This window comes from Anser brachyrhynchus (genome assembly GCF_964034855.1).
Source record: "Anser brachyrhynchus genome assembly, chromosome: 28".
NCBI lineage: Eukaryota > Metazoa > Chordata > Aves > Anseriformes > Anatidae > Anser > Anser brachyrhynchus.
Window position 1 is genome coordinate 3,365,870 of NC_137721.1, and position 23,759 is coordinate 3,389,628.

General features: G+C 65.6%; 1 protein-coding gene across 1 annotated transcript; it reads right to left on the bottom strand.

Moving 5' to 3' along the window:
- Window positions 1–1,011: 1,011 nt before the first annotated feature.
- On the bottom strand, window positions 1,012–23,478 carry KCNN3 (potassium calcium-activated channel subfamily N member 3). The gene is made up of 8 exons (XM_080570325.1): window positions 22,629–23,478; window positions 18,191–18,286; window positions 12,951–13,369; window positions 8,485–8,626; window positions 6,273–6,383; window positions 4,250–4,377; window positions 3,975–4,044; window positions 1,012–2,672 (listed from the first exon to the last, which is right to left on the bottom strand). The coding sequence occupies exons 1-8, from the start codon at window positions 23,376–23,378 to the stop codon at window positions 2,376–2,378; spliced, it is 2,013 nt and encodes a 670-aa protein (XP_080426451.1). The 5' UTR covers window positions 23,379–23,478; the 3' UTR covers window positions 1,012–2,375.
- Window positions 23,479–23,759: the final 281 nt, after the last annotated feature.

Here is a 23,759-nt window from a genome sequence, read left to right on the forward strand (position 1 = left end):
TGGTATTTCACTCCCCTTCGCAGCCTCAGGTCCTAGCCAGCTGGCATTTCCTCATCCCGTCTTACTCAGTTTGATTTCCCAGACTTGATGATTAGCCCGTAAGGAGGTTCCCACTGGTGATATCGATTCTCAGGCATCAATACTTCCCTCAGCTATCCAACGCCCTAGGATGTACTTCTGCATCTCCGTGTACATGTTGTACACGGCAGTTTGTTCCTACACAAACCACAGAAGAGGCGGGGAAATGTTTTTCTCTGCTGGCTGCCTGCGGCCAGTGGAGATTCTGTATTTTAGGCTCGCTCTTAGAATTTACAAGGCTTTCTTCATTGCCAGGCTTGAAACCTCCTTACAAAGACGGGCAGAAGCTTCTTTATCCCCATCTTAGGACCGGGGAAGTGTGGACGAGGGTTACCTGTAGGCACACGGGGATTGGCAGCAAGGCTCAGAATAGACTTTGGGCTGCTGCCGAGGCAGTGACACTCTCCCAGCAGTCCTGCCCACCCTACAATTACACTAATGACAAGATCTTTGAAAAGGGAAAGAGCAGCGCATTCCCAGAAGCTGAGTATCTGCTGCTGGCCAAGGAATAGAAAAGGCTGGCAGTGATCTCCGTGCACCTCCTCTCCTCCCTGAATGCAAAACACGCGACAAGAACAACCACGGCTTGCTACCATGCTACCGACAGCCTTAACACAACCACCTCTGCAGCACCAGGAGCTCATTTTGCAGCTCCCCCGGAGCCCACAGCAGAGGAGCCTTCCTCCTCTTCCTCCTCCTCCTCCTCCTCCTCCACTGCATGCTGATGGCTGGAGCTGGCGGGGGGGAGCGCGCCTTGCTACCCGCCGCTTGTTTTCTATGCAACTTTAATTGCAGGGCGCAGGGAGTAAAACACCTACCACCAGCAGTAAGTGGAGTTTTGCACAGAAATCCCTCTGCACCAGGCTGATACGGCCCTGCCTACGTGCGCGTGAAATGCGGCGTTATTTATGGAAGTGAAAGAGTTACACAGGAGAAGATTACAGGCTAAGTATACCTGGCGTAACACAGTGACTTTGATTACAATTACTGACACTGCCGGGTGATGTGTAATTAATATCGCGGAGTAATTACACGGTTACTTCATCTGTTTAAAAATATATAAATATCCTCTGCTGAGTTTTCATTGAAAGCAGCAAACACCATCCCAGAGCTGCAGCCTGCTGGCAGGAGGCAAGGCTCTGTGCAAAGGCCAGGCAGAGCCCCAAAACAACCGCAGGGCAGAGCTAAGAAAAAGGGGAAATGGTGAAAGCAGAACAGAAAACGGTTCCTTCCCAAAGTAGCCAGGTGATGTCCGTCAGAGAGCTGAGCACCAGCTAAAAGCCGGAGCCGGCCCCGGATGGTGCTGCTGATCCCCACCAAACCCAGCAGAAGCGGGACAAGGGAGGGGGGTTGGTTTTAAACAGATGAAGCGTCCCACTCGGTACTCGCCTTCGTCACTACACCGCTTTACAGGGAGCCCCCAACCTCGGCGCCGTCGGCTCGGCTGGGGGCGTTGTGCACCCGGCAGTTCTGGGGCCGCTGCGAACGGCACCAGGCTTGGGGACGTGCCCGGCGCCCTCCCGAAACGCAGGGGTGCTCCGGGGTGGGTGACGGTGGGGACACCTCCGAAACGGGGCGGCGTTCCCCGCCTGCTTTAGGCACTGCTTCCCGAGCTCCGGGCGCCAAGAAGAAGAAGAAGAACCGCTGCTTGTCCTGCCCGAGCAGAAACCTCTCGCTGCTCCGGAGAAACACCCCCAGGCAGGTCAGGCACCGTCACCTACCCTGGAACGCGAGAGGTGCGTGTGTGCATTCGTGTCTTGGCAAGGAGATGGGATGGAGCGTGGACATCTTAGGTCAGAGCCTGTGCAAGAAGCCACGGGATGGGCGCCTGCCCGCCGGGGCTGGGAGCGGAGCAGGAGGAAGGGGAGCGCGCCCTGGGCGAGCAGCCCCGGCCTCGCACCCGGCCCCGGGGTCCACACAGTGGAATACTCTTCCTCTGGTGTCTCCGTTGCTTCAGTGCTTCCGACTTGGTTTTGTTTTTGTTTTGTTTTGTTTTCAATGTGAAGACCTGAGATTGAGCGTGGATTTCTGTCCTCCACCGAACACTGCAGCACGGGCCTTGCCAGAGGCTTCGCCTCCCGTCCCCTTCCTTCACCACGTGTAGAGGCACCTAAACGGGGATTAGATTTCCTATTCCAAGGCGTTAGCGAGCTCCGAGCACCCGCTCGGCACCGCTGGTCGCACCGAACGTTCCCGCGGCGCTTCGAGAAACCCGAAGAAAGTCCCTTGAGACCTCAGGACCCGCGCGTCAGCTCTTCCCGTGTCCGTGGAGGGCCGAGGGGCTTCGCTCTGCGTTTTTAGCAGCTGCTTGAGCTAGTGTAAGGGGTGGGGAAGGAGGTGGAGCTGACCCCGATGGGGCTCTCGGAGAGAGGAGTTTGCGGGGTGCCCACCGCCACGCTGACCCCCCGCGCCTCGATGAGGGCGGCGAGCAGGCGCTGCTGCTGCTGGCGCAGCATGTCCGCGATGAGCAGCGGCAGGGAGTTGAAGCTGGCGCTGAGCTGCTCCAGCTTGGACTCCAGGCTGCCGATCTGCTTCTCCAGGTCCTCGCTGCGGTCGTTGAGCTCGGTGATGAGGTCGTACATCACGTTCTGCATCTGCGGGGAGAGAGGAGACAGCCGAGGGGTTGGCGCGGTGGCTAGGGGCGCTGCACCGCTGCCCGGAGCAGGAACGCCGAGCCCTGCTCGCAGTGCTCCTGCGAGGCAGCCCCGCACCGTCCCCAGGCTTCAGAGGCTGCTTCTGAGCCACCGCACGCCGCCCGGGCTGCAAGCGCCGGAGGTTTTGCCTGCTGAGACCTTGCGAGCACGCCCCGGCGCTGTCAGCTCTCATCAGGCAGCTCTGCAAGCTCAGCACAACGCGGTGAAATAGAGGAGAAAGAGCAAGCAGCAGAGGAGGGGACAGGGAGGGGGACCAGGAGCGGCCCTACACCAGCCTGCAACAGCGGGGGCTGGCAGCTCGCCTCCCCGTGCGTCACCTTCATGCGGTCACCGCAGCGGAGCAGCTCGTCGCCTCCCCAGAGCGTCTGTAGGGTTGTTCACCCGAGGTGCAGGGGGCAGCTGTGGCTTTGCCTCTAACGCTCTGTTCCATTACAACCCACGTGTGCCCCACCAAAGTGATTAATGCTGCTGGGTCCTCGTTGCAGCTCCCGGGCTGCTCTTGGCCATCTCGGCCCCACCGCCTGCTCCCAGGCATCCTGCCCAGAGCCCCCCAGGGCAGAGGTGATCTCCTTGGCTGGGCTGGTAGGAGAGCCCCAGAGCTGCCCTAACAGCCCCGTTAGCAGAACGGGAAGGGGGAGCTGCTGCCCGCTTCGAGCCAGCTGCTGTCGGGATGCAGGCAGGGCCCCAAAGGTTGGGCAGCGATCTGGGGTGCCACCCCGCAGGATAATCCCTGCGTTTTAATCCCTTCCTGCCAGCAAAACCAGCCTGCGCCCCCAGAGCCTTCCCGTGCCACACCAGGACGAGGCGCTGGGAGGTTCGGGCTGCGGGTGGCGGCACGGCAAACACCACGCACCCGCTGCGGCGCATCCGGCCCCAGCCCCTCCGCACCATGACCGGTGCTGGGCTCGCCCCCTCTTCCACTACAAGGACATTAAAATGATGAAACCCAGCGCTGCTGACCGCTGAGCATCCCCAGCTGGGGCTGCGATGCTTTCCCGAGGGACGGTGAGCACAGACCCTTACTGGAAGCGGGGTGCCCCCCCCCCCCCCGCCCACCTCCCAGCTTGTGTTTGTGCTCTTTCCTCCTGCCGTGCACAGGCAGCAATCCCCTGGCAGCGATTCCCAGCTGACAGCTCAGGAACCGGAGCATTTTGCAGTCAGCCAGGTCTGCTTTAGGTTCTCCGAGTGAGGAGAAACACTCCTGCAGCCTGGCCGGGCCGCGAGGTTACAGCGAGGACTTGCCTTTGAAAGGTCAACCAGCGTGTTGGCCTGGTCGCTCAGCTTCCTCTGCTCCATCTTCACGCTCCGCAACCTGGGGAGGAGGAGAGAGCAACACGGATGCACCCCCTTTCCCAAACTGCAGCTGCAAAACGCAGCCAGAGACCTGTCTGCTTCCAGGGAAATGGGAAACTGTCCCCAGTCCCCCGCGGACGGGCAGGGTCACCCCTCCCCAGGGCTCAGCAGCCCACTCCCCCCTTCCCCCCATTGCTGCGGGAGCTGGCGCACGCCCCACTTACTGGTGAATGGCTTGTAGGAACTTCCTCTGGTGCTTCCTGACTTTTGCGTGGTCAATCTTTTTCAGCAGCTTGGTGTGCTTGTAGATGAGCCACGTCTCCCGCAGGACGTTGGCTGCAGCGTTCTTGATCTGTAAGAGAAGGGAGTCGGCCGCAGGTCACCGGCCCCATCTGGTCCAGCGCGTGGGACATGTTATTTCACGGAAACAATGCTCTGGCTTCGCTGGGTTCTGCCGTTTGTGAGCAGAAATAGCTGCTGCTGCGCTGCTGCGACAGCGCTTGACTCGCCCCAGCTGGGAGCGTGGCGCTCGGCTCCGTGCGCCTGGACGAGCTCCTGCGTGTGTGCAAGGGGTCACGCGCGGTGGGGACGGAGCAGCCTGTGCTCCGGGCTCCAGGCAGAGCAGCGCGTCCTGGCCCCCGCCGCGTCCACATCCCCATCCCACCCCGCTCTGACGCCCTGGGGAAAACCGCTCCCCGCGCTCCAGCCATCAGGCGCCTCACCCGCGTGGGAAGTTTACACTGAACCGACGCCTCGAAGGAAAATAAATCCCCGAGTATTTCTCCTCTCCTGCGTCTGTCTGCTGGTTTTGGCTGGACGCACGCATGCACAGAAGGCATCAGCCCCGTGCTCGCCCCGGCTGCTGGCGCGAGGTCGCGGCTTCCACAGCCTCCGTGGCTCAGCTGCAGCCCTGCTGCTTGCTCCGGAGCGAATTGGCCGCAGCCTGCCTGGCACGCAGCCCACAGAGCCACATCCCCGGCCGCAGGAAGGGGCTGACCAGCTGGGTGCTGTCCCAGCCTGACCACGCACGCCACCCAGGCACCTGTGGCTGCAGCCTCCTGGCCACGGCTCAGCCGCGGGGACCGAAGGGGGAAGGATGCTGAGTCCTTCCTGGGGGCATCGCTGCTGCTCTCTGAGCACCCCAGCTCACCTGGGCTATGCTTTACCTGCTTGCCTGCATTGAGGTGGGGAGCATCAGCTTGTCCTGCCCAGGGAAGCCGCTTTGCCCAGCGCTGGACACTCAGGGCTCCCGTTCTCACCACCGTGCACACCCTCAGAGGGTGCCCCATCCCCACCAGCTGGGCAGATGGGCTGCGCCTCTGCTTCCAAGCCTGGCTGCACTGCCCCTCGCTCCATCTCACATAAAAACTGCCCCAACACCGGTGTTAGGAGCCCACCCAGCCATCCAGTGCCGCTGGGTCACCAACGCTGCGCCACAACGGGGCTGCTGAGACCAGAGGTCTCCCCCCACAGACCTCGCACGCTGCTGGGGACATGGTGCCCAATGGGTCACGGGGCCCTTGTGCCACTCGCAGCGACCACAGATGCCTTGGCATCTTGCAGGGCAAACAGGAACTGGTTTGGGATTTCACTCCCTTGGAGAGGTGGGGGAGCTCTGTGGAGATGCCCAAACTTCAAACTGCGATGCTGCAGCATGGTTTGCTCACATGGGACATGTCCTGAGTGTCCCACAGCCCCGGATGCCACCCTTGTCCCCTTCCCCTGTGTTTTGCTGGTGACTGAAATCCAGGAGCAGCCCAGCTGGTGCCCACAGGCCTGCCGCAGCCACGGCCTCTGGGTCCCTCTTTGGGGACCGAGACCGCAGCAGCATCACGGCGCAGCTCTCGTCTGCAGCAGGCAAGATGCTGAATCACTGAAATCCTCTCGTCTTCCTGACACTGAGATGAGTGAGATCATATTCCACAAGAGGAGATGGTCTGTCTCCTCCAAGGAAAGAAAAAAACTCGGGCATTTCCTCCCCAAGGTGCAGCAGAGCTCGTTGCACTTCCTACAGCCCTGTAAAGTGGAGTGGAGTGGAGCGGAGGGCTGATGCCGTTTGCTTTTACCGTAATGCTTGAGCCTGTTCTGCATTCAAGGCACTCAACACCTCGCTCCCGCCCTGGTACCCATGGGACCAACCCTCGGGGATGCTGCAGGCTGCAGTTTCCCATCAGAGCGGAGAAGAAAACGCCCCGGAGCACCCCTGCTTCCCGCTGCCCCCACCCCGAGCCATCCCCGGCACCTTACCCGCTTGGTCAGCTGCGTGTCCATCATGAAGTTGTGGACGTGCTTCTCTGCTTTGGTGAGCTCCAGCTTCCTGGCCACCACGGCCACCACCAGGGCTGTGCAGCCGGCGCCCTGCACGGGGACAGCAAGGACGGGGGGGGACACAGGGACGTTGGCTGGGGAGTGGATTCAGCCCTGCAGTCGCTCTCACCCTTGTGCTTTCCCCCAGGATTGCAAACCCCTATAACTGAAGCACCACATGCCCCCTACCCACGAAACCAATGATCCCAACAGGTTAACCGGGGTTTATCAGAGGACCCAGCTTCCCACCGCGTCCTTGAGCGGCTGCCAACGCACCCGGTAATTAACGGGGCTGATTTACAAGGTCAGTGGTGAGCCCTCGCCTCCCCAGAGCCCTGGGGACACGAGGAACGGCCGAGCTAATCCTGCTCATCGCTGCCAGCCACGGGCCAGGATCTGTCCCAGCACCACGATGCTCGCCCCATGTAGGGGTGTCACCGGGGTCACTGGGCAGCGGGGAAGGCACCGAGCACCCCGGAGGAGAGCGGGGATGGGGTCCCAGCCCCCTGCAGTGCCACGGGATGGAGCGGGACCCCCCAAACGGCTGCAGATGGCGACAGCTGGAGCTCGCTTTATCCCAGCGATTAGCGGCGGATCCGCGCCACTCCACAGCCGTCGCCTCCGGCATGCCTTTGTCGGCAGAAACCCAAGGTGCCAAGGCAGGGGACCCTCCGCTCCCCGCGGGGCTCCGCGCGCCGCCTGGCTCTGCCCGCACCAGATGAGCCGCTCCCCCCTCCCCGGTGCTCTGGCAGAGGCCCACGACCCTGGCAAACGATCCTTAATTTATTAAAGAGTCATTAATTAACATCATGGGCTGAGCTGAATCCTTTAGCATCCCGGCAGGTCCCAGCGCGCACTCTCGGCTTTCACCACTTCTCCCTTTGCCAGCGGCCCCGGTGCTGCTGCTCGGGGAGCCCCAGCGTGCTCCTGGCCCCCAGGGCTTTTCAGGGGGGCACCGGGGGGGTCCCCAGCCCTGAGGGGGTCCCCAGCCCGGGGGTGCCCACCCTAGTTCCTGGGTGGAGAGGGGCTTTACTGGCCAGCGTTCCACCGTGCTGGTGGAAACGCCACGTCCAGCCCTCCCTGAGTTTTCTCCCTCGGTTGGCTCCTATCAACAGCATCAGCCTCCCTGGCGCCCAACCTTACAGGAGACAGATGAAATACTTGCAGATAATATCAAATTAATACCCTCCAGCAGAGCCGCCTTAGCCAAGGGCTCTCCTGGGGCACGACGGCAGCCGAGCCAAGCGATGCTGGTGCCGGTTGCCTGCGCGCCAGGCGGGACGGGGGCAGCTCCGTCCCCAAAGCCGGGCACCCAAGGCAGGGACCGAATTGGGGTGCTGATCTGCGCAGGAGCCGTGCCTCGCTGGGGCCCCTGGCGCTGGCTCCTGAGCTGTCCCCAGCTGGAAAGCCGCACAAGCTGGGACGTCTCACGAGCATCTTGGAGCAGGTACGCTCAGGGCCCCAAAGGACAGCGACCTTCTGGCCATGAGCAAGCGAAGCAGCGGTGCCGTGGGCGGGGAGCGCTCCCAGCTGGCCCCCGCTCCCCACGGGACGCCGGCAGCATTTGGGATCACTCGGCGCGATGGAAGCCAGGCTGCGCAAGCAGGGCGGCCAAGGGATGCTCGGGGGCCTCTCTGTGTCCCCGTCTGCAGCTGCTGCCCCCCCCCCCCCCCCCCCAGGCTTTGCTACGGCCTGGCTCCCTGCTCCCTCGCAGCACAAGGGTCCAAATTCACCCCAAATTCACCCGCAAGGATGAGCAAAGGCAAAGCCAGCTCGCAGGTTTGCAGCCCCAACGTGCTCCAGTTCAGGGGCCGGTGTCCCCAAGGGATTCGGTGTCCCACGCTGTGTCCCCAAGGGATTCGGGCACAGCCCAGCACCCCACAGCACCCACCATGCACCCAGCCCGCGCCATCCCCTCGTTACCCAAACCAGCACGCCCTGCCAATTACCGCACTTACAGCAATTGCAATTACAGCTCCAGCAGCTTTCAGGCTGCGGGACCTCAGAGCTGAAGCCATTACGGCTCGGACAAGCCTGCCGAGAAGCCGGTCCCCATAAAAACCCCACTGCCTCAGTGCCCCGCTGCCCCAGCCTTAAGGCGGGGGACGAGCAGAGCCCAGGGGCCGGGCGGCCGGCTCGGCGCGGCGCTTACCATGATGCCGGTGAGGAGGCAGACCCCCTTCCCGCAGTAGGTGTGCGGGACCATGTCGCCGTACCCGATGGAGAGGAAGGTGATGGAGATGAGCCACATGGCCCCCAGGAAGTTGCTGGTTACGTCCTGCTGGTCGTGGTACCTGTCAAGGAGACGCGGGTGTCAGTGTCACAGCAGGGGACGGGGACATGACCTGGGTGGTGGCTTGCCACCTGAAACGCTGGCACAGCGCGGCAGCGGGTGCTCGCGTGCTGCAGTGGGTGCACCTGGGTGTGACGGCTCCCCAGGCAGGAGCGCATCGTGTGAAACAGGGAATAAAGATTAATAGCACGGCGGGATGCCCCATAGCAACAGCGATTGCACAATTTCCGGCAAAGAAAAAAAAAATCCACATGCACAAAATCAGAGCAAAAACTCAACAGCGAGGGCTTCTGCTTTCGGTCAGACCTGTCACCACGTCCCAGGCCCTCCGGCTCCGTCCCCGGTGCCACGTGGCGCGGCGGCAGGAGCTGTCTGATGGGAGAAACAGATGTGGGGCCCCTGCTCTAACCCACAAGGGTCCAGACCTGCAAACCTCGTGGTTGGAGGGCACGGGGCAGAGCATCCCAGCACATCTGGACCCCCAAGGACTCGTTTTCTGGCCAGAGCTGCTGTGCAAGTGGACGGATGTAGGGGCACCGTGCTCAGGGTGCTTTGTTGAAGTGGTCACGGTGGTGACTCACGCACGAGCCCCCGGCCCCGAGCATCAACAGTGCTGACCCTATCTGCTCCTCGTCCCGTCCCCACTCCCGCATCCCCCCCCCCCCCCCCATCAGCTCAGGACGCGCCGCGGGGACGCTGCCAAGCCGCAGGCACGCACCGCGCTCTTGGCCGCAGCCAGGGGCGGCTCGCCGCACGGGACCGAGCGCCCACGGAGCATCTCCAGCTCCAGGGGTGCTGCAAACCTTCCGCAGCCACGTCCCCGCCGAGCCCCAATGTCCTGTCCTGCTTCCTGCCCTGCCGAGGTCAGCGACCGCAGCAGCCCAGCTGCCTCTCCTCCCGCTAACATGCGAGCAGGCCCCCTCGTTGCAAGCTGTGCGTGCCCCCCGAGGAGCCCCCCCTCGCTCCAGCCCCACCAGTCCCACCCAGGGTGGGCACCGGCCCCCACGCCGGGCTCTCCGCCGCCCGGCGCCGAGCCCTGCCTGCCCGCGTCCCTTCCCTGCAGCAGGTTTCTCCCAGCCTCCTCACGAAATCATTAGAGGAAAAACAGATGGAGCTTTTGGCAATTCCCTGCAAATCAATTCATCCAAGCTTCGCAGCTCATAACTCGCCCAACAGTTGGGTTTTCTCCTCTTCCTACATTTTTTTTCCTCCCCCCCCAGTAACTGGAGACCCTAATGAAATAGCAGAGCAGGAGAAAGCGTCTTCAGCCACGACAAGGCGAGGCTCCAGCCTGGGCAGAGAGGGGCTGGAGAGCACGGCTGCCCCGGGACCCTGTGAGGGCTCCCCAAAAACCAGCTTCAGCGGCTCCCTGTGCCGAGCCCACCCGACGCATCCCACAGCGCAGCCTCAGCTCTGGTCCCCAGGACATCGGGGGGCTGCCAGCAGACACCCAGCCCCCCCGGCCCCCGATGCAGCGTGCCGAGGGGTCACCCAAGTGGCGCGGAGGAGCTGGCCGTGCCATGCTGAGCGGACACCCCCGGGTTGATGCGGCCAACGGGCTTTCCCCCGCCTCGGCGCGCGTTCCCCCCTGCTGGCGTTTGCGTTTCCCCGATAAAGGCTGAGCCCCGGTTCCCGCGGCAGGATGTGAGCTCTCAGGCCGTGGGGACGACCCCAGCTGATGGGAACAACGTGCCGGGGGCTGACGGGGGGAAGGGGGCTCCGGAGGCTCCAGCCGGACCGACGGCTTCTCTTCCAAGAAGCACTCGGAGCTCATAAACAGGAGCAGCTGGCATTGCGCGAGCAGGAAGAGGGGCCGGCCGCTCGTGCCAAGGGCTGATGCAATTGTTTAGACCCGAGAGCTGATTTCCAGCACCCCCTCGTCTGCGCTCCCCGCGGAGAGCGAAGCGCAGCACGGCTGCCCCGAGCATCGCCCCAGCGCTCAGCCCAGCTCCACGCCGAGCATCGCGGCACTGGGACGTCACCGCGGCACGTGCTCGGCCGTGCCACGGGTTTGCGGGTGGCCGGGCCGTGCCGAGAGGCCGTGCACATGCGGAACACCCCGAAATACAACGGGGAGCGGGCGGGGGGCACGTGCGGGTGCACGTGTGCGGCCGCAGGCAGCACCGCAGGCAGCGCGGCGGCCGGGCGAGGGTTGCTTAGCGACTCGCTGCCTCCAGGGAGATGCGGCCCCCCCGGCACGCAGGGTGGGGAGGGCGCCCGCAGCGATGCTGCGGCCCCAGGGGGACGCAAGGGCGAGGTGGGGGGACGCGGCATGGCGATGCCACCCCGGCTTTGGGGATCGCGCCTCGTCCCTGGGTGGGTGCTGGGCGGGAGCTGCCGTGCAAACCACAGCGAACTGGTTCCAGTGCTGGTGCAGCAGCCGGACGGGGGGGCACGGGGACGCGTCCTCTCCCCCGTGCGCACACTGCTTTGGGTGGACACGAGTGTCCCGCTGCCACACCTGGTGGCCCTTGCAGGGGCTGTGCCAGCACCCAGGAGCCCTGCGCGCTGCGGGGACGGCGCATCCCTTGGGGTCAGCGCCTGTCCCCAGGATCCTGGACCCCCCAGGTCTCTGCGCGCCCCACGGACGGCGTGTCCCTGGGGTCAGCACAGCTCCAGCCCGGCCAGGGGGGCTCGCCTCTGCCGCTCTGTAGGCACAAGAAGGTGGTGGCAGTTCACGGCAGCTCTTGTGCTGGCAATCTGCAGCGGCTCTTCTGCATCATTTCTATTTTTCCTTGCTAATGGCTATTTATTTACATCGGGTTTTTCAGCCTAAACCCCCCAGGTGCAGAAATCCATCCCCTGAGTGTCCCCTGGGAGCCCGCCCGCCCGCTCCCCATTTCAGAGGTACAAATAAAAACCTCCCAAACACAATTAAGGAGCACACAACTCTCCAGCACATTCTAATAGCATCATTAAGAGAAACAGGAACATAAACGCAGCCTGCAAAAGCTCGTAAAATCCAAGCGTGCAGCTCCAGTCCACATCCACGGTACTTAAAGCTGCCCTAACGCAGTTTCCGTGCGGCTCGAAGACCCAGGGGGGACCAGGAGGTGACTTCTGCGAGGGAGGAGGAGGAGGAGGAGGGTCTTCCTTCCTCCTGCCTTGCAAGCACCCAAAAGCAAGCGGGGCACCTCAGGTGCTGCCAGCCCCGAGCAGGACCCGCTGCAGCGTCCCCCGAGCGGGGCCGGGGGCTCAGGGCTGGCTGCGGTGACGAACCCCTGCATTTCTGAGCCCAGCACCAAACTGCCGCAACAACTTAAAGGGATTTAATGCGATTTGGCTAATCCACTTAAAGCAAATAATAACACGCGTTTGTCTTCTTGAGCGGTTTCCTGCAGACAAGCCCATGCGCCCTGGCTCCCTCCACCCCGGCCATGGGGAGAGGAGCAAGGGCCCGGTGCCGGTGGCACCGAGTCCCGGTGCTGCTGGGGGAACGGGAATGGGCCCGGCAGAGGTGGCTGTCAGCACGGGAATAAAACCACAGGTGCTGGGAGGGAGCCCCCGCTCCCCAGCAGCATCCCTCGACCCCTGCGGGGCTTCCCAGCGCGCCCTCGGCCACCTCCTTGGACAAGCCACCAGGGCTGGGGCTGCCCCGGCCCCGCTCCCCGGGGAGGTGGAGGAGCAGTGGAAGAACGCCTGGGAGCGGAGCCGGCTGGCAGGCAGGGCCGTATCCTGCTCCCTGCACCCCCTGGGAGCCCCACGGGCCCACCCACTGCCGGTGCCGCACTTCAGAGCCAGCACAAGTGTCTGCTGAGCGAGGGCAAGGCTGGGAGCCAGGGCTTGAGAGCTGTCCTGAGCCATTAGCCCTGCTTTGATCGCGGCTCAGCACCCAGCACAGCCCCCTGGGGACGGGGACAGCCCCGCACAGGACCGGGGGGGCCTCTCCCTCCCCCTGCCCCAGGATGCGCAGCAGGCAGCCGGGGTCGAACAGCTCCCAGAGAAGCCCTGGCAGGGGCTGGGGTGCCCCCTCCGCAGCCCCCCGGCACCCACAGGGGGCCCCGAGGGGTGCCGGTGCATCCCAGCACCGGAGGCGCCGCGGTACCCGCCGGGACCGGTCTCCACAGCAACCCCTGCGCCGAGCGCGGCGATGCCGGCGTGATGCCATCCGGCAGTGGGTTTGCAGCCGCGGTGTTGTCATGGCACTCGGCTCACAGCGACGCCAGAGCCAGGCGCCGCTGCTCGCCAGCCTCCCCGCACCCAGCGGGGCCCCCACGTCCTCCCCCCGCCATCCCCAGGGCACCTGCTGGGGACTCTCCCTGCCTGCTCCGGGCACCCCAAAGCCCCGCGCCCCAAATCCCAGCCGCAGCCCCCGCCCCTCTCACCTCTCGCACACCCGGACCGTCCACGCGGCGATGATCCAGAGGGAAATGCTGAAGACCAGCAGCACCGTCCCGGGGCAGATGGTCATGAGGGTCTTCATGACGAAGCGCGTGTTGAAGTTGATCTTGTTGAGCGCCCCGATGCTGCGCGACGAGGCGTCGGTGAAGAGCTTGCTGTGCAGCAGCATCACCCGGGCGATCAGGTAGAGGCGCAGGAACATGGGGATGGACAGGATGATGTCCACGTCCGCCTCTGCCCGAGAAGGCGTGTAGGAGAAAGCCAGGCGGGCTGTCCAGAAAAATTTGTACTCCCCGGGGATGGGGTGTATGGCACAAACCAGCATCTCCAGGCTGATGTAGAGGATGCGCTCGTACGTCATCGCTATCCGCCAGTCGTCGGCCCCGTTGTCGATCACAAAGAGCTACCGGGAGGCAAAACCACAGGGTTACCGGGGGGCCCGGCCGCCCCTGCCCCACAGCACAGCCCCGCAGCTTGGAGGGGACAGACCCCAGAGTCCCACGGAGATGGATAAAGGGAACTGTCCTGGGGGACCAGGGATGGAAGCAGCGGGAACAAACCTTCCCCGAACCCTCCAGCTGCTCTGCCTGCACCTTCAGGGCATGGCTGTGGCGCTGGGAACGCCCCAGAAAGCTTTAGGGTGCCCCGAGACATCCCTGCTGCAGTGGCAGAGATGGGCGAGCCACGGTGCCACCGGCGCAAGCCACCCCGCTCCTTTTGCTCGCACCAGAAGTGGCGTCACCCAGGTGCCACCGCAGCCCTGCTCCGCTCCCAGCCGCAGGCGGAGGGCCAGGAGCTGGCGACGCCGATGCGGGCAACTTTTCAGGAGGAAGCGTGGCAACGGATGGGACCGGGTCGTCATAGCAACTGCAGGTTCATCCTGGGCAAAGCAGCGCGGCACCGCTCCTCTCCAACCGCTGCAGCAGGAGCCGGGCGCTCTGCAGGAGCCCCAGCACCCGGCAGGATGGGAGCAGGGGCTCCTCGCCTGGCCGGGAGCCGTGCGCTGCCCCGCATCACCCACGCGGCCCGCGGGAGACGCAGCCTCGATCCACGTGTTCGTGCGCCTCCACGGCTCTGTTCCGCACACGCTGGGCCACGTCGGTGCCACCAACGTCCCCTCCAACAGCAGGGACCAGCTCGGGGACTCCCCGTGAGCAGCACTTGGCAAAGACACCGCTGGAAACGGACCCCAAGGGGACGCGGCAGCACACTACCCACACCAGCACCTCCGTGACCCTGCAAAGAGCAGGGTGACCCCGGCTCGTCCTGGGGGCTGGGAGCATCTGCGGGGGGTGGGATCCTGGCACAACGCTCCATCGGCACCCCCAGCCCTGGCACCTGCCGCGAGCCGCGGGGCCGGCACGGCGCGGCGCATGGGGCTGTCCCCAGGGACGGCGAGAGCCGCTGGGACTGACTCACGGAGCGCCTGTCCCCGGCCACCTCCCTTTCTGTTTGGAAAGCTCCACTCCTTTTAGCTGCTTTGAGAAATTGTTTATAAAAAAATGCTCCAAGCTGTCAAGGGAGATCCTCAGGCATTTAGCAAGCTGACAGCCCATTCCTTCCTGGAAAAGGGTGTTAAAAATAAACAAATTAGCAAGAGGAAAAAGCCAGAGAGCCTTTTGGCTGCGTGTAGGGAATTGCACCGGGTGAAGGGCACGGGGAAGGGGGGGTGCTCGGGGCAGATTTCCCCTTCTGCAGCCCCTCTGCAGCTCGCAGCGCATCGCTGCAGCGGGTTTCCATGGAAACCCCAGGCAAAGTCCGGCGGCACCCCGGCATCCCCGGCACCGGCTCCGGCAGGGGAAGGAGCAAGTGCGTTCACCACCGCGGCTGCAGGCGAGCGAAACGTGCGGAAAAGCGCAAGGAAAGGCACCGGGAAGCCGCACGGTGGAAGGAGAGGCTCCCAGCAGGGTGCTCCCCCCGTGACCCCCCGGGGTCTCTGCTCCCACAGCTCACCCAGGGATCCCGGCACAGGGTGTGCCGGGGCTGCGGCTCCCACCTCCGTGCACACCCATGGGGCTCACGGGGCAGCGCTCCGGCACCCTTGGGTGCACAGGTGGGGACTGAACGCACAAACCACGGCTCTGGGCATCCCCAAAGCAGCCCCCCCAAAACCTCCTGCCTGAGCTGGCAGCCTGCAGGCCAGCTGAGCGCTGTCCCCCATCACGTGCAGCAGCAGCAAACACTGCGCTGGCACGGGATGGCACGTGCCGCCCTGTCCCCGAGGCCACGCCAGCACCAAATTGTGCCAAGCCCATCGCCTCCCTCAGCACCCAGCCCCTCAGCACCCATGGGAGCGGGGCAGCCCCCGCCACGCAGGTGCAAAGGGCCGGGAGCAATCCGCGCAGGGAGGAGGAAGGCTGGGCTGTGCCAGCTCCCTGCACACGCTCAGCTGTAACGAGGAGTGAGCGACACACGCAATTAGCAGCAGATCGTGGCCTCGCAGCAGGAGGCAGAGAGCTGAGAGGCTGCTGGGGGCGGGGGAAGAGGAACCGCAGGGAAGGATCTCGTTCACCTGCAGCCCTGGCTGGAGGGGCGATGGGCACGGGGACGGCGCGGGGACCCGCCACCGTCTCAGCCGGCCGGGTGACAGCTGGTGGTGACAGCCACCTCCCCTGCCGCAGAGCCAGCTCGGCCGCCGGAGCTGCTGCCCCGCGGGAGCGGGGATGCGCCCATCCATCACCGCGCACTTCATTACAGTCGGATGCAACAGGAAAAGGACCCAGGATGCTGGGCGGCTGCTCTTTATCTCCTCTGGGGGATAAATCCTCCCGAGGAAAACGTCTCTGCGTGCTCCTTCCCGTCCCAGGCAGAGCCGGCTGCCGAGCCCACGGACACCAGGACGCGGCGCAGGGGACAGAGGGCAGCGTGGGGGCGAAGAGCCGGCAGCCCCTCCTGCCACCGCTGCGTGGGGACAAGGCAATGCCCCCAGCCCCAGAGAAACCACGGCAAGGGGAGAGCTGGGAACGTCCCCAGGACTTGTCAATTAACGCAATTAGCACCGAGGGAAGCAGCCGAGGCTCTTGCCTGATCTTTTCTATAGGGTGGGGAGGGCTGGCAGTGCTGGCAGGGTGAACGCAGCCTCCCCACCCTGAGCAAGGAGGAAAGGAGAAGCTGAGGATTTACAGCTCTGTCAGCCCCACTTCCATCTCTGCTGAGATCCCGGGCCAGATTATCGGCAATCCCTTTATAAGTACCTAAAAGATAATAGGGCGATAAACAGCCAGCGTGGATTTGTCAGGGGCAAATCGAGTCAAACCAATCTCATTTCCTCCCCTGCCGGAGTCACCGGCGCAGCAGAAGGGGGCGAAGCGGGCGGCGCGGTGCAGCTCGGCTGCAGCGGGGTTCCTCGCGCGGACCAACGCGATTTCCATGCGCAGGGACCGGGAACGCTCCCGGCAGGAGCGCTTCAGAGAGCCGGCCACCGGCGACGGGCTCCCTTGGCTCCAGCTGGAGAAGACGAAGCCCGGCAAAACCCAAGGGTTCCCAGGAACGACGCGGGACAGCGGCCGAGGAGGCTGCGCTGGGCAGGGGGTCGCAGGCAGGACAGTGGAAGAAATTATTTCACAGCGCTCGTCGCTGCCAACAGGGAGCACAAAACAACACGTCCCGCTCTGCGCGGCGTGCGTCAACGGAGACGCGGGAGGACTGGAGAAGGCCCAGAGGAGAAACCACGAGGATGCAAAGACCTTGGCAAGTCCGTGGGGAAAGGTGGAAGGAACTGAGCTGTTCGGTGGAGGAAGAAAGCCTCGGGGTGGAAAACCTTCGCACGTCGGGAGCTGCGCTGGGGTTGCTTTGGTTTCACGGCCCATCACCGTGCTCAGCGCCTGCCTCTCCCATCCGCCAGCGAGCCCCCAGCACAGCATCCTGCCCGCAGGCTTACGTCCCCGATCCCGCCGGTTCTGCAGATTTTAGCACGTCCTCCAGCACTTTCCTGACCCACAGCCTGAATAAGCAGACCTGGGCCGTCGGAGGGGCCACGCACTTGAAGACAATGGGGATTCCAGCCCCGTCTCCAGGCGGAGCAGGATGAGAGCTGTACAGCCCTGCGTGCCGGTCAGGGTGGACGCGGTGTTTGCAGAACCAAGAACAACAACCAGAGGAAGCCAGAAAGAGCTGGGGGTGCAGCTTGCCCTGCCGACCACAAACAAAGCAGCCCTGGGGGTAAATATTATTCCAGCAAAACCCAGCTCTCTCAAATATTTGCTTTGAGCAACCCATCACCCGCGGGCAGTCCCTCCGGCGCAGGCTGGAGCGCGAGCAGCCCGCGCAGAGCCCTTTTGCACCGAGGTTTTGCCAGCACCGCAGCACAGCTCTGCTTTTTAGGGCCGGACAAGCTCAGACCCAACAGCGCACGTAAGGCAAGCCAGCCTCGAGCGGGACAGTGGGGACCTGGCCCCGAACAGGCACCCACGGCTGCGGGGTCCCTTGCCGGGCTCACCGGGACGTTGGTGGCTCCTGGCCCTGCTGCTCGGACGCCGCAGCCCTGGCTTGGCCGGGAGCCCAGGGAGGAAGTTTGCTTTTCCAGCGCCTTTCCTTGGCCGCTTGCACACGTCGAACCCGCAGGAGGAGCAGGAGCCAGTCCCAGGCACGGCCTTGGAGGGGCTGGCAGGGGACAGGGCACCCTGGGGACAGCAGCGCTGGCCGCACGCCCCAGCCACTCTGCCACAACAGTCCCCAAACCCAGGGCATGGTTCACAAGCTGCCATCCGGGCAGGATCACACCAGCACCGGCTCCTTCTCCCACCCAACAGTCCCTTCTCCCATCCCCAAAATACGTCGGCACCGAGCCGGAGCAAACTGGGAGCCCTTTCCTCTCCCAGCAACGCTGGAGCGAGCAAAGAGGAAAAGAATGGGCAGGCTCGATTAGGAAAGTATTTCACAGCTTCCCTTGGCATATCATCCGTGCGGTGAAAAGAGAAAAGTCGGGGCCCTGCCCTGCTGCCTCCTCACCCAGGCCAGGGCACCCCTGCAAACCTGGGAGCAGGGTGAGGGAGCAAAACCCAGCCAGAGCGAGGCGGTGGCAGCTTTAATGGGATTAACGAGCTAATTCCCATCACTCCCGCAGAGCAGATTGCAGGTGCTCTTCCCCATATGAGGGTCAACAGCCAGAGGGACCTAACGGGAGGGAAAGGACGTCCTGGCACCCAAACCCTGCGGGCTGGTGGCCGGGCGCAGCTGCGAAGCCCACAGCCTGGCTGTCAGGGCCAGGGGCCCCGGGACCTACCTGCACCTCCCGCGTGTGGTAGGCGATGATGAGGCCCAGCAGGATGACGGTGGACAGGCTGATAAGGCATTTCAGGGCCAGGGAGAACATGGAGTCCTGCAAGGAAACAGCAGGCAGAGCGTCAGCGGCGGGGACCCCGACGGGCAGCGGGACGCGTGGCACCACGAGCCTCGAGGGTGGCACCAGCGCCGCTCTGCGCCCCCAGGGAGATGCTGACCCCCTCCCCAGCACGGGCATCCCGCGCCCTCCCCCAGCACTCGGCCACCCCGGCTCCCCATCGTCGGCATCTCAGCACAGCGGCCCCAGCCCTGACGTTGCCACGTGCGCTGGGGGCACTTCTGGAGAGCAGCGCTTTCTCCAAAACGTTTTGATTGTTTCTTGTTTGTTTTTTTTTTCTAAATCCATTTCCACCAAATGAAATTACCAGCCTCCCCTCGGCTGGGACGAGCGACTCCAGCGATCCATCCACATCCAGCGTTAGCCCAATATTATGGCACCCTAATGGATGGTCTAATCAGATCCTCCTGCTAATTAGCTCTATGTAAATTAAACCAGCCCCTGATTCACTGGTGACTAAAGCAAATGCTCCCAGCCTCCCCTGGCTCCCTATAGGGAAGGGCAGGATTCACCTTCCCCCCCGAGGGCTCATCCCCAGACCCCGTTTCGGCCGCTGTGAGCCTGTACTGGCCCCCCGGGCAGCAGCAGCCCCCTCCTGGTGCTCATCTCCCCCCGTGGCCAACGCGGCCGGGGTGTGGAACGGGACCAGGGCAGCAGGAAAGGCTGAGCTGTGGACAGACGGGGGGGAGTTCAAGAAGGGAGAGAGGAAAGTTTTCCTAAGGAGAGGCTGCTGGCAGCGCTGCGGACGCTCAGGGTGCTCCGGCCACGCATTGTGAGCAGCTTCACAACTTGGCACTCGCCTCTCAATTGTGTGCATATAATGGCTGGTGTTGAGAGAAGTGCCGGGGACCAAACAACGCTATTAATAGGCAGCCTCCAGGGCAGGGCTCGTGCCAAGGCCGGGCCCTCCCGAAGCACCGATCCTGCCCGGGTGATGCTGCCTGCATCCACACATGGGACCCTCCCCGCAGCGTGGGGCCGGCGGGACCCCGAGCGGCTCCGCCACCGCGCGCCACGGGGCGAGCTGGCAGCGAGCTGGCTATTTTTAGCGAGCCGGTGTCTCGGGGGAACACCCGGGATTAATTGCAGCGAGATGTCACTCCCGCAAAGGATCTGGCATCCTTTAGGGCCAATCTCAGTCGCCGTCTAGACATCCTTAACCCTCCTCCTGCCAGCACCCGCGGCGAGGCAGCTGCCTGGCGGCGCCGGCTGAGGATGCGAAGCCACGGAACTGGCACTGCCCCGTGCCAGCGCGGTGCTGCACCAGGCAGCTGGCAGCCCTTGCCCTGTCCTGAGCCATGGGAACCTCGCGCTGCCGGGGCCATCGCACCCACACGCACCCCAAGGGGTCCTGGCAAGCGGTGCCGCACGGCAGAGCTGGTCCTGGCACCGGGGCCGGTACGGACGGGGAAGGGCAGCAGATGGGAACCCCCCGAGCGCCCGGCTCGCTCGGCACGGTCCACGCTCATCCCTCCTCTCCCGGCTCCGGGCACCGTCCTCGTGCACTGTCACCTCTGCAGGGCCGCCCCCCAGGTGGCGTGGCTTGGCATCCAATGTCACCCCAAAACCAAGCGGGAAGGGCGCACGCGGGGGGCAGAACCCCCCCCCCAGCACGGCCGGGCGGGGAGGCAACGAGGCCAACGCCGTTCGGCAAAGGTCACCGCACACCCACCGCCGTTCTCAACGCCTCCGGCCAGCACCGGTCCCGCAGGGGCCCGGCAGGAAGAGCGGCTGCCGGCTCCCACGCTCGCGACAAAGAAAACCGCGGGGCTGGGGAGACCTCGTCCGAGCGGCACCGACGCCTCGGCCCCCCGAGGGACCCCGGCACGCATCCTCCCTGCGCCGCGTGCAAGTGCCAGGCTGCTTCGCCCTGGCTGTGCCGCGCAGGCTGCCGGCGGTGCTGGGAAGCAGTGCTGCCGGCCTTGGGGGCAGGAGAGGCCGCATCCCGCCCGAGGGATGGGCAGAAAGCAGGCAAAACCTGGCCGCCGCATCTCCAAGCCCAGCTTATCCACAGGCCGGACCCTGCTCCAGCCCTTTCGCCCCGCTGACCGGCTCCGACATCCCGAGGAGCGTGCGGCATCTCTGCTGCCGGCCGCGGGGGCAGAGCTGGATGCGGGCCAGGGCCGGCAGCACCGAAATCCCCATCCACGCGACAGCTGCCGGCCCCGGCACTGGGCGCTCCTTCAGTCACGGCCGCGTCCCTGCCAGCGAGCTCCGGTTTCCTAACGGAGGGGGCTGGGGGCTGCCGGGGGGTATTTATAGACAGTCGCCCACGGCTCCGTGCGAGGCACCGGGGAGCCCCCTCTGCACCCCAGGGTGCGCTCAGCAGGAGGGGAGGGGATTGCGGGGGCCCGTTGAGCCCCAAACCCTTCTCCAGCCGGCAGCAGCTCCCTGCCCGTGCCCCCGAGCCCTCGGCACGAGCACCGCGAGCGGGCGGCAGCCGCCGGGGCAGGGGTCGGGGCGGCTGCACGGAGGCAGCGCTGACTCACGGGGTCTTCCCCGGCTGACACAGCCGCTCGGCGCGCCGGGGCTGCTGAGCGCCGCGGCAGCGCTGCTGGCAGCCGTGCTGTGCGGCGAGGGCGGCCGGTTCCCCCCTCTTTTCTCTCCTTCCCCCCCCCCCCAAGCACCACGCACATGGGCGTCTGTGGCTCAACAGGTAGTGGGCACCCCGGGGAGGGGGAGGCTTAGCCCCGCTCCTGCTGCAGGGCAGAGTGGAAAACGCCTGGAAGAGGCTCTGGCGGTGGACGAGAGCATCGTCCTCCCTCGGCACGGGGAGCGAGGGATGCAGGGCTCGGCGCTGAGACATCCCCGTGCCTCAACCGGAGCAGAAGGAGCCGGGGCTCCCCGCAGCTCGGCTCAGCCCCAGCAGCAGCTGCGGGCAGCTGGGGCTTGGGGAGGCACCTCTGGGGGGTGCACCCGCACCCCGACCCGTTTCCATGGGGACACCGCAGGGTCCCCCGCGCCCACGGGACCCCCGGGCACGTCCCTGCCTCCACCTGCTCTCAGCTCCATCGCCCCCTCCACCCGCACGAGCCCTCCCCGCCGCGATTGCCAGATAATCGCAGGAAGCAGCGAGCAGCCCCTTCCCACACGGCTCCTTCCCCTCCGCACCGTCCCCACGCACGTGGCACCCTGCCCCGTGGCACGGGGACCCGCCGGGGTCCTCCAAGCCCCCCCCCAGCTCCCCCGCAGCGCTGTCCCACTGACGCCCATGGGTGCCACGCACGCCCTGCCAGCGCGGGTGCCTATTCCCTTCCCCTCTCTGGATAGGTATAAATAACATGACAGATGTCTATACAAAGAGTTATTCATATCGCTGCCAACGAGCACAGCCAGGGAGCAGGAGCTGAAAGGGGTGTGTGGGGGGAGAATTATAAATAAAAGACACCGTCCTGCAATAAAAAAAAAAAATACAGAAGAAAGGGGTGTGGAGGAGGATGGAGGGCTTCGCTGCACCGCGGAGGGCACGGCTCCTCGAGGAGACCACACATGGGGCACCCGCATCGCTGGAAGAGGACGAGGACCCCCAGCCACAGCTGCCCCCACCCGCCCCTGCCCGGCACCCCGGGGGATGCCCAGCACCCCCTCTGACCCCACCCCCAGCCACAGCACCCACCCTGGGAGCTCGTAAGGGCGAATCCGCCCCTGCCGACCCCCAGGCTCCCCAGTGCCCCCCGACTTCAGGGCCACCCCCAGGAGGCCGTGCCCACCGGGTGGGCTGGCGGTGACACGAGGCCGATGCTGGCAGGGCACAGGCAGGCTGCTGGCAGCTCCTGCCGGCTGCGGTGGCGGCAGAGCGGCTGCGGGGCCAGGCTGGGCCCCCCCAGGCCTCCCGCACCAGCCAGCCCCGGAGTCCCCAGCCCTCAAACACCACCACGGGGCCAGCAGGGATGCAAACGGGTCCCCTCGCTCCCCGAAGGGCAGTCGGGGGCTTTTATGGGGCCTCCAGGCAGGAGCCGCAGGTGGGGACGAGCCAAGGTGCACCCAGCACCAGCGGGGCTCCTGCTCACGAGGGCCGGCCAGGCGGGGGACCCGGCAGCCCCCTGCCCTCTGCGGCCGAGAGGCACCGCGGTGCCGGATGGGGCAGTCCCCATCCCCTCTGTTGACACCCACCGGGGGCACGGGGCAGCTCTGCCAGGACGCGGCGCCCACCCCAACCAAAGCACCCGCCACACGCAGCCCCATCGGCGCCCGCCCCGTCCAACGCCAATGGCCACCGCGAAGCCACCGGGACCCCAACAAACCCGCGCGGCCCCGTCCGGCCCCAAACACCCCCAACGACCACCCCAGCGGCCCCCAACCTCCCCGCGGCCCCCTGTACCTTGGAGTAGAGCCCCCAGGAGAGCTCGGTCTCGATGACCATGACGACGATGCCGAACATGCCGAAGATGAGCGCGTAGTCGCTGAGGCGCTTGCGCTTCTCGAAGAGCGCACGCCGGTGGCCCAGGCGGTAGCCGATGTTCTGCGCCTTGCGCTTGGGTCCCTTGGCGAAGGCGGCGGGGGCCGGGCGGGCGGGCGGGCGGTCGGCACGGGGGCCTCGGCGGGCGGGGGGCCGCGTGGCGGGCGCGTGGTTGTCCTCGCGCGAGACGACGATTTCGGGGGGCCCGCCGGCCCCGAAGAGCTGCAGCGGCTGCGCCTCGGGCTCCGCCTCGATGAGGTTCCTGCGGGAGGCGCTGAGCCGGCTGAGGGGCTTCATCACCCCCCCGCTGTACTTGCAGGAGCTCATGGCGATCTCGGTGAACGGGTTGCTGTCCCGCCGGTGCACCAGCGGGCTGGGCTGCCGGTGCTTGCCGCCGCCGCCGCCGCCGCCCGCCGCCGAGCCCGGCGAGTGACCGGCCAAGTGGTCGCTGAGGTTGAGCTGGCTGCCGTGGCGGGAGGAAGGGTGGAGGGCGGCGGGGGCGGCGGGAGGAGGGGCCCGCAGCGACCCGGGCGAGGAGTGCAACAGGCTGTGCTGGAGCGGCGGCAGCGCGGCGGGCGGCGGGCGCTCGTCCCCCGACGACGGGCAAGGGCACCGGGGGTCCTCCTCCAGGTCCCCCACGCCCGAGTCGTGGAAGTGCCCCGACGTGTCCATGGCGGCGGCGCCGCCGCCTCACCGCCCGCCGCGCACCTGCCCCGCCGCGGCCGCTCCGCCGGGAGCCGGCACCGGCCCCGGGCCGGCCCGGCCGCGCCCCGCTCCGCTCCTCGCCGCCGCGCCCGGCCCCGGCACCGGCCCCGGCCCCGGCGGCGGCGGCCCCGGGGCGGCGGGCGCGCGGCTGCTCATGAATGGGAGCCGCGTCCCTCCGGCGCTGCGCGCTCGCCGCCGCCGCCGCCCCCGCCGCCGCCGCTGGCCCGGCCCCGCCGCCAGCACGGCCCCGCCATTGGCCGCGCCGGGGCTCCCCGCAGGCTGACATCATTCCCCGCCCCGCTCCCGCGCCCCCGGCCCCTGCGCCTGTGCGGGGCGCACGGGACTTGT